The sequence below is a fragment of the Falco naumanni genome, chromosome 8 (assembly GCF_017639655.2).
Source record: "Falco naumanni isolate bFalNau1 chromosome 8, bFalNau1.pat, whole genome shotgun sequence".
NCBI lineage: Eukaryota > Metazoa > Chordata > Aves > Falconiformes > Falconidae > Falco > Falco naumanni.
In genome coordinates this window covers 9,529,296-9,545,826 of record NC_054061.1, presented here as the reverse complement: position 1 = coordinate 9,545,826, position 16,531 = coordinate 9,529,296, and the positions used below count along the sequence as shown (strand labels likewise).

The 16,531-nt window shown below is 40.6% G+C and overlaps 1 protein-coding gene across 4 annotated transcripts in view; it reads left to right on the top strand.

Annotated features, from left to right (window-relative positions):
- EBF1 (EBF transcription factor 1) overlaps positions 1–16,531 on the top strand; it is a 280,105-nt gene that overhangs the window by 165,312 nt on the left and 98,262 nt on the right. For all 4 annotated transcript variants that reach the window (XM_040604801.1, XM_040604800.1, XM_040604803.1 and 1 more), the window contains exon 7: positions 10,756–10,837. In XM_040604801.1, the coding sequence (XP_040460735.1) occupies positions 10,756–10,837 (82 nt within the window). The remainder of the gene's footprint in view (positions 1–10,755; positions 10,838–16,531) is intronic.

The following is a 16,531-nucleotide window of genomic DNA, read 5'->3' as shown; positions in this document are numbered from 1 at the left end:
CTTGTGTGGGGTATCTAATGCTGTGCCTCTGTCCATACAATGTCTTTGGTCTGTTTAATTCTGTGCTAAATATGCTGTTTCTCATAATTCCAACCAATGAAGTACACAGTGGCATGAGCATAATGTATTTTATTACAGCCAACTCATGCCCTTACCTTGCTCCAGTTGTAACTTGTCACTAGCACCAGTTCAGTTTTGAAACATTTGGTTTTGCCCTTCAGCTTGGATGCCCTCACTGGATGGTTGTCAGAAGAAAATACTCTGGTTAGCTGCATCACCTTTCCGGGTGGGTGCAAAAAAAGATAATTGTATAGCTGCAGGCTATAATGCCTTTTCCACATCTCTCTGACACAGAAGAGGGCATCAGCAAAAGTATGTTTCCTACATATTTAAGGCCCATTGCTTTAAGAAAAAATCTGAAATACTTAATCCAAAACTTGTGATATAAGCAGGTATGATGTGATTCTACATATTTGCTGCAGAGGTCATTATTTCTAAGATTAATTAAGCTCTTTCAATGTCATGTTAAAGGTAGCACACACACACAATATTTATTGATGACAACTCCAGCATTACATATAGTATGTTCCTCTTCACCATCACATCAAAAATTCTTTTTCTCCTTTCTCTTTCAGTCTTCCCCTTTCTGTAGTGACTTACAATGAATTTTACAGTGTCTGTGTTGCTTGCCTATACACACAAAAAAAAATCTGCAGCATTTTATACCTAGAGCCAGTTCACAGTCCCCTTAAAAGGCTGCTGGGATATCTTCTCTTGCTGAACCACCACATGCACAGCTCCAAGTGCCTCCACCTTTCCACAGAACAGCTCTTTGCTTCCTTCCAGCACTCAAAATAGCAACTCTACTCCGGATCCCGTCCTCATTGGGAGAACTCCCTGCTGTAAAGGAAGTGAGAGCTTTATTCTCTTAAATATCATGGAACAATGGGAACCCCTGGATGGAATGTCCAGCTTGTGGGCAGGAGCCGAAGGCAGCACTTGACTTTCTGCCACAGCACTTTTGTGCTTGATCTTTTCTTGAATAAATACAAATATACATTTGCATATTTATTTTTTTTCTGGGCAGCTAATTCTAGAGTCACCCTTACTAGTTTCTGTAAAAGATTCCTTTTAATTGTTGGAGGTTTCTTTTGTTGGTGGTGTTTTTTTGTTTGTTTGTTGTTTTTTTTTTTTTGTGAGAGAGCCAATAAAAGTTTATTACAAAAAGTAAAACCAAATCTGCCAGCAGAATCTCTGTCAGATTGTCCTTTGTCACCAACCCTGACCAGGTCCCCCATTTAGTCTAGTTTTTAATTTGTTAAAAGTTTGTTTTTAATAACTTTTAAGTTACTCCTCCCTTCCCTCCTCACCCCCCCGCCCCATCCCCGGTCCTTTACTGTTGCTACTTGAAGCAAAAGTTGTCTTAGGAGGGGATGCAATCAATCTTTCACCGTATTGACACTTTGCAAAAATTTCTCTGTAATTACTGAGATGGGTCAGGTGAGGTAAGTTCCGCTATTTTTCATAGCAGGACTGTGCGAACAGGAGATTTATAGTTGCATTTCTAAGTTGTCCATCACTTTTGCAGTTCTGCTGAGGATTTGGTGATGCAAAAGCTGAGCCTGGGGTGTCATCCCAGCAGTAAATCCCACGGTCTTGCAGTGTCTGTCTTGCTGGCAATGATCCCAAGGCAGTGGAGCAGCTGCAGCTGAGAGCCCCCGAGTTTGCACAGAGTCAGCATCTCATGGGCATACTTCAGCATGTGTGCTAAGTTTCTGTTACATCTCTCTGGGGCTGGAAGTTCCTTGAATTGTGTATTTATAATGATTTTGATACATGAATGAACTCAATAATCACTTTCTTAATTTCTTATGTGCTTTTGGTTCATTATTGTTGTATACTACTGGTTATTGTAAATAAGAGATGGGACAGCATCCTTCTTTTCATTTCTCTCTCTTCAGGCCATCAGTCCTGCATATAAATCTGGTTGAAAATAATTTCCATATCAGGGTGAGCAGACCTCCTGGCTTTTTCTAACATTAAGCATCTTCCACTTAAAAGAAAAAAAGAAAAAAAATCTTGAGAACAAAATGGAGCAGGTTCTGAGCCAGGTCTGGGGAGGGAACACCGTTGTAACATAATGCCTCCACCCAGTGTAGACATTCAAGGATACATCTGTTCAGACGGATTTTGAGTAGCACTCCACCTCTATTTGTGCAGAACTTTTCTCAGTGCTGTAGAAGCTCAGACAGGCCAGGAGGTATGCTGCGCACACATGTCCTTTGAATAGCCTGACCCTCTGGGTTTTGCAGATTTGGATGATGGCACTGGTGCATCACTGTTACTTAAGGGTATTCTTGGTGTCAGGTTATTTGAGGAATCTTTAATTATTGTATGTGTAGGCAGGTTGCACACAATTTTACATGCAGGTGATTACATGTGCCTGATCCGGGGACAGGTGGGAAATGTGTTTCCCACACATGAAATATTTACCATGTCAATCTTTATAACTTTCTCAGTAAGCTGATGAAAGAAGTATGTCATCAGCACCCTCAGCTCAATGTGACAAGTTTTAGGGTCCCATGCCTGCTGTGAGGAAAACAGCTTCAGATGGCTGGATTAACACTGCACTCTGACATGCTATGACTTTGATACTGCTGATGCTTTTTGGTAACCATGCTAAGGTTACAGTAGTTTACCTTGAGGTAGTAGGCAACCGAATACTGATATCGTATTACAATAACAGTAATGCTGTTATCTGTCATCACTTACAATGAACAGAGGTTCTTTTAGGAAAAGTATGACTCTGGAAGGGCTGCTAATTCAGTGGCATTGTGTGAACTATGACAGACCGCAGAGCTGGTTTGTATTTTTTTCCCAATAAGTCTAGCATCTTCAGTAAAAAACAAGAATAGTTATCCTGCTTTTATATCCTCATATTTGAGGGGTGAAACAGGAGTGACATGGGGAAAGAGCGAAGGGAAAAGTATCTAAACGGAAACGAATCAATTTAGTATTGGGCTTTTTTACTAAATAGATAAGGGTAAGTTCTATTGGTTATGTGACTGTACTCACTTGATAGTAGAGCACTCTGATGCTGGAAAGTCTGTCACAATTTCAGCTAAAGCACTGTCCCATCAGCTCGTAAGGAGCAGTCTGTGATGTGGAGCGTGCAAAGAAAGGCAGAGCTGGGAGGCTTCTGTGCTGTGTAAACACACACAACCGGAGCCGTGCGTGGGGCATGGGCGTGCGTGCGCTCACAGCTTATCACACAGTGCTCTTAGTGTCAGTATAGTGTAAAGGATGTGTGTATGCTCAGTTGTCTTGCATCTAGCTGTCATAAACCAAATACTATGGGTTTATGTACACAGATGGCATAAACTCCTTCCAGCTTTTTTTTTTTTTTTTTGGTGATTGGAAGGTAGCTGTGGTTCGAATTTAATAAAAACTTTAGATCATGGAGATGGGCACAAATAAGGAGATACAAGAAAATTCAGATTTTCACTACTTTAAGAAAAAAAAATATTAAAAAGTCACACCCGGGGGCAAAATTAAATTACAGAAAACTGAGCACTCCAACCTGCCTCAGGACTATTTTTAATTCTGTTTTGTGATGTTGTTTTTTGGTGGTGTTATCTCTTTCTTTTGTTATTAAAAGTCTGGGAGAAGAAACCAAAAACAGTCTCTCTGGGATTTTAACTCACTCATGGGAGAAAATGCCAAACAGACTTTCCCAAACTACTCGAAATTTCTCTGATGCATTATAACTCAGTATCAGAAAGCGAGAGAAGTCCAGAAGATGCAAGATGAAAAATTGATATGCTGTGCTTCACTGTGCAGAACGCACAGACCTGAGGAAAAGTGACTGGGAACACTTGCTGAAGTGAGCAATGAGTAATTTAAGGCTGTTTTGGGCAGTCCTACCTTCTGATTTGGTGATTATGTGGATGCCTCCTCAGCTATTTGCTGTGCTGAGCTGAATATTTACTGTATTGATAGTACCAAACCCTGGCAATGCTGGCTCCAGGAGTCAGAGCAAGTCACAAAAATAATGTAGACTATTCTGTTTCTATTATTATGGCATTGCCTGAAGAATCTCAGGGAGTAGACTCTGACTGCTTGAGGCTTATTCTCTGTGTCACGTTGCCTTTCTTGGACCTTTTCTGCAGTTCAGGAGGAAGGTATATATTTGCTAGTAAAATAAATAATCTTCCAGGATTTTGGTTTCGGCTTTTTTATTTTGTTTTTAGTGAATTGTTTAGCGTCCCATAAATGCAAAATACAGGTCTGATTCTGCTTCCATTTTAAATCAGTGAGAACACCGAATCCAGGGAGAGCAGATTTGGGATATTTTTTTTCTTTTTTTCCGTAATTAGGATGTTTGACAACTCAAAGTTATGTTTAGAAGAGAGTTAGATGGCTGTATCTGGTGTTTAATTTCTCTTCTGCAGAATAAATTTCCTGTTGTAAAAATGCCACAAAAGGTAGCTACTGCTGTTTATTGACTAAAGAGCCAAGTAAAATCCAGCTGTGAACATGTGGGTAATAGGAAGTTTTCCCCGTGCTTATGTTTGATTTCTATGTACAGCCTCACACTGGTAAATATCAGTGTAAGTCTTAATTTTTCTTTTGTGAATAGAATACCTGACATGACTAGTTAGTTGTATGTGAAAAGGTCTGTGAAGAAAAAATCCACAAAACAAACCAACCCAGAAATAAAACTTTGCAACAATAGACTTGTTAGTAAATGGGAATCTTCATACCTAAAATGCTAAGGAATTTTTCCCCCTCCTTTTTCTGCAGTTATTAGTAGAGCTGTGCTAAGTTCAGATTTTCTATAGTGTAGGAAATTCCATTATTTTGACAAATTTTCTCTGGCAAAGTGGAATAAAAAAGTGCTTCCTTCCAGTAAAGTTTAAAAATGTAGAAAAATTGAATAAATGGTTGTTCAAGAAAAAATAAATGCTTTATTTTAGCTTAATTTTTTAAAAATTTGGGAATTTTCCTTTGTACAATAGGAGTATTGATGAGAAGAGTCAACATGAAAGGGAAAAAAAAAGTGAGCTTTGTCCTTCTGAAAATTCTAAAGGGACATTTCTACATTTTGATAATTTACTTTTCCAAACAAAATTACATTAAACAATGCATTTTACCTATATTTTTATTTTAGTGGCATATTACTAACTGGATCTAGTTACCAGTAGAAGTAGCAGAAGTTACTGACTGAGAAAGAGAGAAGTGTGTGAAAAGTGCCCAGAAAAACCTGAAGAAGCAAATGAAATTACTGAAGTGCATGTACTGTCTGTCTCTTGGTGACCTGTGGACTCACCCCTATATTGGCTTCAGTATTTTTTGATATGCCAAGTTTTCACCAGAAATAAAATTAGCCGTCAGATGTTATTTGAGACAACTGTATTTGTCGTATCACATCCCCAGCATCCTTTTCTGCTGGGAGGACAACCAAAGAAAGCAGATAGGCTGACAGCAGGGCTGGTTCTGTGAGGTACTGAAGTATGTGAGTAGTACCTTTGTCTCCATCAGTACTGCTTGTGTATTTAAATTTATGCACATATTTAGTACTCTGCTGAATTGGTATGTCATACAGAATGAGCATGCAATCCTTTTATCTGATGGACAGTTGCTAATTATTGCACTGGCCCATGTATTTTGGTTTTACTAAATTTGCAAACGATGTATACTTACTGCTGTGCTTTATCTGGGAGTCTAAAGTTGCCCTCTTCTATCAAATGTGTTTATACCTCAGAAAAGGTGCATTTTGTCAATTTTGTTTGCCCTAGCCAGGTTTAAGTTGTATAACCGGCACTCACTTTCTGGATAGCCACTGGTCTGGCTGACCTTGGCAGCATGACAGCTGTCGTATTTTCACATGGGTGAACTGTTCTTGAACAACTTCTCCAATGTATTGGGAACAAACAAGCTTTTCTTCAGCATCAGGAATTCAGCAGGTCTTCTTTCCAACTATTTTTTTCTCCTTCCACAGACATATTTATTGTGGCAATGGCAAGCAAATCCTACTGCTAAGCCTTCGTGTTTGAGTTCCTTTAAATTTCCTTCAGGGAAGTGACAGGAGACCCAACCTAGATCATGTCAGAGCTTGCTTGCTTTAATTTAACTCTTTGTTTATTTTTAATAAACATGGTATTAATTTGTAGGGGCAAGAAAAGTAGGAGAGCAAAATGCTATTACATCTTTATTACTAGTATTTCTGTTCCTGATGTGTATTTATTTAATTTAAATCACTGTGTCAGGTAGTAGTGACAAAGAGAGGGATGCTGCAGGGGAGGGTATTACACAAACCCAAAGGGTTTGGAGTGTGGTGGACAAGATAGCTAGACATGAACGGCAGGGAGTATTTTATCCAGGTGGAGTGACCTCCAGCTGAGGCATGCTCGCTAGATCCTTCAGCTGAATGGGGGGAAACAGAGGATGGAAGGAACAGGAGCAAGGAGGGAGCCAGTGTCAGGACTTCTGTGTAGCAGGATGGGAAGACAGCAAAGGCTACCAGGGAACTCAGGCTGGGCTGGGGTACAAGTCCCTCACTAGCAGAGAGTAGAGGGTAATGGTGAGAGCCTAGTCCTGCTGACATCAAAGTCTTTTGGGGAATGCAGCAGTTTTGTTAGGAAAAAAATCATCTCCAAAACCAAATTTTCTATTGAGTTGTGAGAAGAGGAGAGAATACTCCCAGAAGAGCCAATACCCCGTTTGTTAGAGCTTCTGCCTGGCAGACAGAAGTTCATGTTCATTTGGGGCCTGATTCAGACTGGAGGCTTGTATTTAGCTGGAGGGTGTCTTTCTACACTGGTCCTTGCAGTTACCTAAAGATTTGTGGTAATATGGTGCCATGGCACAGGTTAACTGCTCAGCAGCTTCACTCCTTGAGTGTTTTTGCAGCCTGCACTGAGCTGTATCTCAGCATACCTAAATGTTATCTATAAATAACTTGCTTTCTCCAAAACTGCACTCCCATGCCATCCAGCCGTGTCTCTGTGGGATAAGGGGTGAAGCATGGAGTCCTTTGATTTAATAGCGACACAAGTCAGTAAATCCAAACGCTTTGAAAAAGTTTCTGTGTTTCTGGACCTGAGCTGGCTCACATGGAACTGGCTGGTGCTTCTCTGCTCCTTACGCACAAATGCCTTTCACACCAGGAATGTTAGTAGCCAGGAAGAGAGTCAGAAAATATGTTTTGCTGGATTCATGCAAAAAAATAAACCTTCAGTGGTAGCAATAAGTATAATTGATGACTGAGTCTTGTGTGGCAGAAGAGCTGGTGTTCAGTAATCACATAAGTTTGGAGAGAGTGAAAGTTGAAGATTTTATTGAAGATTTTATTGACACTCCTGTGTTTTGCACATTTTTTTCATCTTGGGAATGAATTTCAGACCCCAGTGGTTAGTATTAATGCTATATATCCTCTGTGGTTAGTATTAATGCTATACAGCCCTGCCAAGTGCAGAGAAAGTTAGAACTGAAAAAAATAACCCACTGTAAAGAAGTTAGATGCAAACAAACGGAGATGGAGGTTTGTGCTTACAAAGAGCTCAGCTCCATTGGCACTTCTCCTGGACCAGTCCTGTCAATCTTGATCTGAAATATTTGCAGAGTGAAGTGTTGCTAATGAGCAAGGTTGGCAGGACCGGACTCGAGGTAAAGGCAGCACCTGAACAAGCGGTTTAGAGCAGGAACCGAGAGACTGGGCTGAACCCCATGAATCAAACCGCTCCACTCTACCCTTGTCTTAATCTGTTCGTGTCTGTCCTCCTGCCAAAGCAGGGGGAGACCGTCAGCCGCTTCGTGCCACGCCAGCTCAGGAGCCGCTCGGCGCTTGCCTAGATGAGCGTGAGATGCTTTTGCGTAGCCAGGAGGACTCCAGCTCTGGTGTGTTCCAAAACAAAGTGCAGCCTATAGTTTGTTTTGTCTTTCAGTGGAATAAAAATATGGCGCTTGGCATAATATGTTCTGTAAACTGGTGATTTTTTACTTAAAATGCAGTGAGCGAACTTGGCTGTGTAAGCTTGGGGTCTTGAAAGTTCCTCTGAAAATACTGTTATTTTAAGTTAATTTTTTTCTGTAGTTGATTTAATTCAAAGGAAGTTTTGTTTGCTTGCTTGCCTGCCTGAGGTTTTTTTGTAGGTTTAAATAGATGAGCTTCATTTCTTCTGCAGTTTATTTTGGTGAAACTTCTGTAGAATTTGGTGGAGATAGCGCAGTGCAAATGGAGTCAGACTTCAAAACTTTGGGTTAGAGTTTGCGAACCCCAAAAGCCAAGTCTTGTATTTCACAGTGATTTTCCAAGCCTTTGAGCTGATGTGAGCTCAGAATTTGTAAGGGAAGGGAAGGCCCAGTGTTTCTGTGGAGAGTTTCTCAAAGAGCTTTCCATCTCTTTGGGGGCCCTTGAGTCAACCTGCCAGCCTCCGCTGCCCAGCACGCCTGCATGCTGTGCAAAGCCACAAGGGGAAGGTGCTTCCCACATTTGCATGGCTGACACTGCCTTTCAGCACAGGTATTTTTAACTATTCCATGTCCCAGCTCCCCTCAGGGCTTAGGTGTTGCTCCAGGGCTGCGGCAGACCAAGCGGGCAGCTGCTGAGCTTGGTGCTTGGCAAAGCCACCAAAAATCCCCTGGCAAACCCGGGGCAGCGCCAGCTTCTCCCCAAAGCATAAGTGGCTCCGAGAGGTTTTGCCACATAAGGGCCTGTTCGAGGCTGTAGGCACCAGCTGACAGGGATGTCTTTGCCTCCCAACAGATGGCTGGGCTTTTTATTTCAGCAAGCAATCTTGCGCGGAGGGGTGGTCTCTGGATCCTGCCAGCATTTCGCATGACAGGGCCAGCTTAGGGCAAGAGGGATCTGATGTCCGTGCCCTTCATAGCTCATGAGCTAAATGACGAGCTGTTGACAGGAAAGCCATCATCTGAAGTGTAAGATCCTGAACTCTCCCTGCTTTTCGTTTTTCTTTGGCGGAATTAATGCCCTATTTGCTTGTCTCTCAAAATCCATTCTGGCACGAGTACAAACCCTCGCCTGGTGGCAAGCAGTTGTCTGGATTCGAGATGCCAAGATTTGTGCTGACAGCTCCTTCTACACAATCTGAGTCAGGCTGTCACAGCTGGCCATTAGAGGCTTAAAAAGACACACACATGTACAACAAATAGCACCAACTTTCCCTTATTGAATATCAGAACCTGCTTGATGAGAAAATGTAATGGCTTACACTGCTCTTTATTTTAGCGTAAACAAACACGGTGTCTCCAAATCCCCTGTTCAAGTGTGGCGGCTGTTTATTTTATGTTGATTGCTGTTTCTTATTTAGAAGCACAGGTCTAGAAGGGACTTCCTAGGTCAGGAGATCCAGTCCTTGATAATCCCAAGCATCACATTTTATAATCCTCTTCATTACCTCACTTTTCTGTAATGAAAACAGTCCCTGATAGTTTCAATTTGTCATTGCAGCCATTTGCCTAGTATGATTTTCTTGGCACAGGGGAACAAGCACCAAAACTTGCCTTGTTGAGCGGTGGCATCACAACTAGAGCAGGGCAAAGAATGCTGTTCATCAAAAAAGGATTTTCTGAAGCTGTTTACCCTGCAATTTTGCCTTTCTTGCTGGCAGTATGTGCAAATTCTGCTGACCTAGCATTCAGTTTGGATGCTAAAAGATGGAAGCTTGCAAAAGTTAACTTTCTGATTAAAAGTAAACCAGGATCAGACAATTCCCTACCCTGCGTTTTGTATATAGAAACAGGTCAGATTAGCTTCTGCTTAGTCAACTGATGGTTATTGCAAGTTGTAATGCTGCTCTGTCTGGTTGTGCTAGGTTTTAAACTTGCTATAGGATTAAATTTTGCACAGCTGAGCTTTAGTAGACCTTAGTCTTTAGTTTATTTTGGACAAAATGTTGATAAACTTTGGCTCTTAGGGAGGAAGCCTGGAATCTGAGACCCACTATTATTCATTGACTTGTCTTTATGAGTTTACAGTCCACTGATGCATAACACTGAAGGAAATATTTTCAGTGAAATGTTTGCTTTTTTCTTTGGCTTTGTAAAATGCAGTGTCTTTTCTTAGAGATATATGTCAAGGTCATATAGCTACTTCAGTGAACTGTGTATGGTCAGGAAATAGACTGCATTGAAAATATTTCATTTTTCCATGAAGTCAGTCTTTTAACCTAGCCTTCCCCCCTTTCCTCTCAGGGTTTTGGTCTCCCATTAACCACTATTTAAGCATGAATTTTATGCACAAACTGGGTTTAATTGTGGAAGGGAGATTTCAACTGTATGGAACATTTTCAGTATTTTTGTATTAAATCAAAATTTGCCCACGACAGCAAACTTGTGAAACAAAACACCATTTATGTGCAAGGGAAATTTCTTGGCTGGCATTTTTCTGTCCTCTTTTTGCTGTGCTGAAATATGTCTCTTACCTCCTTGCTGCTATGGATGGCACAGTGAGGCTGGCCATTTAGCGTGATACAAGGACTGACTCTGCAAACTTTAATGGCTGTGACACAACAGATCTATTAATTTAATGCTTAAATGTTTAGGACATGCTTACATATTTTGCTGGATTGGGGCCCGTGCAAGCTCTGCTCCCTCTGGACTGTCAGTGGGATGATTTGTCTGGTTGGGAATACTAATGTAAATAAGGCTTTGTTGGACCAAATGTGCAGATGTTACGTAGTACTACTATGCACTGTTTATAAGATGTTAATGTCCATTTCTTTTTCTCCACAGGTTCTTCTTGAAATTTTTCCTCAAATGTAACCAAAATTGCCTAAAAAATGCAGGAAACCCTCGAGACATGCGTCGATTCCAGGTCAGTCAGACACGCTTCCTCCTTTAAAAATCAGCAGCTGTTAGGGACAGAAGTACTTTGACCCAAACTAACCTAGTAATTCACTGGAAGATGCTAAAAACATAAGGTCACAGAATATTGCCTGAGGACTTCTTGTCACAGCAGAATTGGCAGGAAGTAGTTGGGGTTTCTTGCTTTGGACAAGAGAACTCTTGAAGATAATGTCATCTCCACGGGAAGTGAAAGCATGAAAAGGAAAAATCAAAATGACCTCACTGTTGTTATAGGTTATGGAGCTACCCTGCTCTGAGATATTCTGTTCTGCCTGGGGAACTAGTTGCTTTCATGTAAACACTAAGTGAGCACCATGTTTGTTGGAAGAGGCAGAGGACAGTATAGGAGCAATTAATAAAATTAGGTTTGTGGCTACACTTCAGCAGCTATACTTCAGCAACGTTATAGACTCCTAAATGTGTATCAATGGAATCAAGGTCCATCCATCCCTGTAATCAGCACTTGGAGAAAACTACCATTGGGTGTGTCTTTCTTGGGATGTTTTGGGCTGCTGTTTCCCCACTGTTGCAGCATGTGGAAGTGGGGCTTGGGAACTGTAGTATCAACATAGCTTCAGATGGCCAAGGACATTTTTTTATTCTACACACACCTATGGCCACGACTACTTTTGGGATCAAGTACAACACTGTCCCTTGGGAAGATGCTCTGCACTTGCATTCCCCAGTGCTGGCTTCAGAGTGGTGTAGTGGCAATGCTGGGAAATAGCTGCTCCAACCCCTTTACTGACGGTGTGGTCCTTTGACTGTGCTAATAATGCTTTGCCTGAGTATGTGCTGAATAAAAATACAGGGTAGAGAGCCAAAGGACCTTCTCTTTTGATGGGAGCAGTGTTTATGATAGAGTCTGTCAGTGGGGACTGGCCTCAGGGTTCTGAAGAAGAAATAGGAGATTTGTCCCATAGACTACATGGGTCACTGGAGGAAGACAACTCCAAAAGATGGCTGCTCTCTACAGTAGCTCAGGACCTTTGTGCTTCTTTTCCAGCATTGTCACACTTAAATAAAAGTGCTAAATGCTATGTAAATGGGAATATTATTTATATGTAGAACATATGTCTGTTATTGAACTGTTTAATTGCAACAATGCTGGAAGGCAGAAGGGTGTTATTTGCCCTCTGAGCTTAGAAGTGCAGAAGTGAGGAGATGTGGCCACAGGGATTAAATTAATCAGTATAAGAGCTAGCATTAGCATGGCAGAGCCCTCAGCTTCTCACACCATCACTCCTCCCTCCGTCATGTTTCTTATGTGGTTCAAGAGGGCGTTATCATTGAAAGAGAAAGTGGAAAAAGGACTCACACCAGCACAGGGATTTAGGCCAAGCAGTCACCCCTGGGGCCTGTCAGAGTTTGCTTCACAACATGTGCACTCTGCTGGGTTTGTGCTCGTCCAGCCTTGAGGCTGATTTTCATATGGTAATGCCTTTGCATGTTCTCTCAGAACAGCAATCAGGAGCCTGTGTCGGCGAGTAGGTAAGACATAGGAAAGGTTGTTGATCTCTTGACTTGTAAAGACATTCTGTCATACAAACCCAGCTTCACAGCAGTTGAGCTTTCCGTGTGTAAACAGAGACTGCTTAATTACGCAGGTCATGTCAATTAGTGTGACCTTAGCATTTTCAAGAAATTAATCACTTTCAGCCAAGCGAAACACTCATACTATAATACAGGGTTGTATTGAAGCTTGTAGCATTCTGTTAAGTGCCCAGGCTTATTGTTTTACAATAGCTGCTTTTGTTTCTTTTCTTTTCTTTTTTTTTTCTTCTTTTTTTTTAATTTATTTTGAACTTGTTGCTCTTTTAGCAATAGACTTCTTAAAATAAGACAGCCAGACTCTAGAGACCAGGCTTCATCTATCATTTCTTAGGATGAAAAGGACCAAGCATATCTCAATGATATGATACACATAGATGTTTGATACAATGCTGTATAGAAACTGAAGGAAATCTGGGCCCCTGTGAAGTCAGTGAAGTCAGTTTGCTATCAGCTACCTTTGAAAAGTTGCCAGTGACTTATAAGGTCTCTAATAGTTATGTCAAAGTTCCGATTAAAAGCCATAAGAGTAAGGTATTTCCAGATACTTTTGAAATACTGACATAACTCATTTTACATACACAAAAAAGGAGACTTTCCCTTCCTTTACTTCATTCTCCTGTCTGTGCTGGACTGTTAAGCCGCCCAGAGATTTGTCCATCTTTTGGCTGTGGTCCCTCATTCATCAGTCCCCAAAAGTTGCCACGAGTTGTTAGAATGCAGGTATGGTTTTCATAGGAGAAACAGTGAAGGGCCAGGGACATAAGTCTTGCACTAAGGACTGGCCTTGCAGAAAATTTCCTTTCTTAGTAGGTTTTATATTTTTTTCCTTCAGTAGGGAATTGTCTGATTACCATATGGTATAAGAGAGGTTAAGAAAGTACAGGAAAGTGGCAGATTATATCTTGGTTCGGGTGACCTGTGTGTGAAACTTCATTCGGACTCATATATAGAAATCAATTAGGAAGTTTTATCCTGAACTTTGCGTGCAAATATAGTAGTGTAAAAAGCCTAATATAAGAGCATTTGTGGGCTTGGAAGGAAATACATTTCTCTGTATGTCTGAGATGTCCAGGCATGTGACAACTGGAGTAGTGTCAAGTGCCAGCAAAAGTGTGTGTTGGAGCAGTGCTGGCCCTGGCTGCATTAGTTATGTCTCTATTAGCAGAAGGAGACAGAGAGAAGTCAAGTACTGTGCAGGCATTCAAGACAGTTGAGCTTGCAACTTGCTAAAGACTCTTTGCTTGTCCTTGAGAAAATCATTTAATCTGTGTTTCATCAGCCTAGCTGCACAAAACATTTGGTGATATGAGGTATTGTCACCTTTGTCCAGCCTATCCTTTTTATTCCAGAAACCCCATAGAGCAAATGCTCAGTCTAGTTTTGTATTCTTCATCACAATAAGTCATCAGTATCAGTGGGATGGGCTGTAGTGCCCCAATTATTGGTAATAATAATACTACCAAGTAGACAGTAACATGAGTGAACTCGACACAGATTTTATTTTTCAGCACTAAAAACTCGTTTATACAACCTAAACAGTTTTGTATGTTATTGTAATTAATGAAACCCAGGTGCCCTAGTTATCTTGTTCTTGTTTTAACACAACTGCTTGCAAACTGACACATGTCAAGTTTTAATTTAGAGGAAACTTTTCAGACTGAGTCACTGCATAAACCCCCAAACATTCATTTATTATGAAAACCTTGAAAGTCAGTTAGAAATTGCCATGCTGTTTCATTCTGTTACCACAACTTCTTCCTCGGCCTAGGCTGCTAGTTTGCCTCCATGGGATGCTGCCACTCATGCTTGAAATGAAGCCACTTGTGTCTTACTGCAAATTTGCATAAGAGACAGAGATGACGCTTCATGAATCCCAGATAATGGAATTTGGACATACAAGGCTCCATCCCCAGAGAAGGGAAAGGGGAAACAAAAAAAAAGAGGCTGGAAAATAGCTGTGAGAGCTGTGGCCCAATTCAACAAGGTAATTAAGTGCCCAGCCTGTCCTTGAGCACGTGAGCAAAATTACTGAATGTGTTGTACTTATGTGCTTTAAGTTAGGCACCTTTTTAAGTGTCTTGTTAAATTGAGAGTGATTTTTAGTTACTAGACTAAAGAAGTCAACACATTGTAGAAAGAGGTCACCAAGTGGTGATGGAAATAAAGATGTTGCTCTGGCTGTTTCTGCAGAGCTTTCAGAGGAGCAGCAAATGGTGGAGTTACTTTAACGTTGGCAACAAGCTTCAAACCTGAAAATCGTATTAATCAGATTTTTTCTGCCTTTGCCGCTAGATGTTGGGGACATCACAAAAATATCAGATCCCTCACCATACATTGGAGAAAATTGAAAGCACAAGGAACATGCTATGTCTTAATCAGTTAGCAAAGCTTAATGGGCTGTGGTTAAAAATGAGGAGTCATGCAATGCTTAATTTTGATATATTAGGTGAAGTACTATAACAAATAAACAGGTCGAGTGCTAAACGTGGATAAATAGCTTGATCTCCAGGCTCCTGGTGTCTGAATATTTCTTTATTTTTTTTTTAACTAAGCCCAAAGTATTCACAAACTGAACTATTTAATGGCAGGCAGAACAATTCACAGAGCCATGACATGTTAATGCAGTTGATAGTGCCAACTTCATTGAAGAAAGTTGTAAACTGGTGTGTTTCTTTCATACCTCTGTCTGCCTGGTGTTGATACAGGATTTAAATTCGAAATCTATGAAGGGCTAAAGCTAAAGCTCAAAATCATTTTCCATGTTTGCCTGTCCCAAATTAAAACTGTGTTTTGTTGACAAAATTTGGAAAGGTTTGAGATTTGGCAGGCCTGGTTGTCCCTGTGCTTACATTAATGTGTCAGCACCTCATTAATCATTTATTAAACTGTAGTGTGCCTTTCCCTCTTGCTATGGTGTGTGTTTTAGGATGCCTCGGTGCCCATTCCACATATACTTTGGCTCTCCCCTCCCCCTAATTTTATGATTTCTCCACAAATTAGTTTTAGCATGTGCTTTAACTTGAACATATCCCAGTTGTTTCAAAATCAAAATGAGAAGAGTGTAGTATTTTTTTAGATTAAAAAATATGAGTAGAACTTGTAAGTATGTAAGTGCTCTGTAGCAATCCAAGTATGTAACCGTGGCACACAATATTCAAGGTATATTTTTTCTCTTTTAATCATCAGGGACAATAATATTTCGTTAGTGCAGTGTTGGTTCAGCATTCCTGTATTAATGATATTTTGCATTTAAAGAATTGAGTAGTAAGCATGTACTGCTTCTTACAGGTGCACTATGAATAATCATTTTTTTTCCAGACAGATACATAAGAGTAACCACTTTTTTTTTTTTTTTTTCCCCCCTGCATTTCCTGAGACTAGAAACAGTTTCTCTTGGGGATTCCTTTTATAGTTGCTTCTGCTAACGACACTGAAGAACCACACCAATGTGGTTTCTTTGTAGTAAATCAAACTCTGTTGAGGAGGCAGGTAGGAAGGCACTGTTAAGTAATTCAAAATATGTTGCATCAACAGTTTCAGAAACCTGAGAGGGGGGAAATTAAATGTAGATTTCTACTCACATGAAACTGACCTCACTAGGATTGTTTCCTCAGGTTCTTCCCTAGAAAGGTGCATGTGTAGAGACAGCTACTGGTGTATACAGCTTTCACAGGTTTGAGGCTTACCTTGCTATTATTACTTGTGAGCCATTATTTTTCTGGAATCCTATTTCTAGAAGCATTCAAAAGTTCAGATTTCAGCACAGTATTGATCAGCTTCAGTGGGAAATCTATGTGTACCTATTTGGCTTTAGGATTGGGGAAAATATTTTACGTTGTAGCCTTTGTTATTAATTGTAATAATGTTAATTTTCATATGCATCTAAGCAGACCCATAGAAGAAGATAAGGAGCTGGCATAAATCATGGAGCTATGACAGGCAATGCCAGCTAAGGATTTGGTGGCTCAAAATCCCAGTTGCAAAGAACTGATAATAGTTGCAAGTGCACAAATAAGATTGCAAACCCTAAGCCACTTACTATAAGATCATATTTTATTGAAAATATCATAAACTTTATTCTATCCCTAAGGAATGCAATGGATAAATT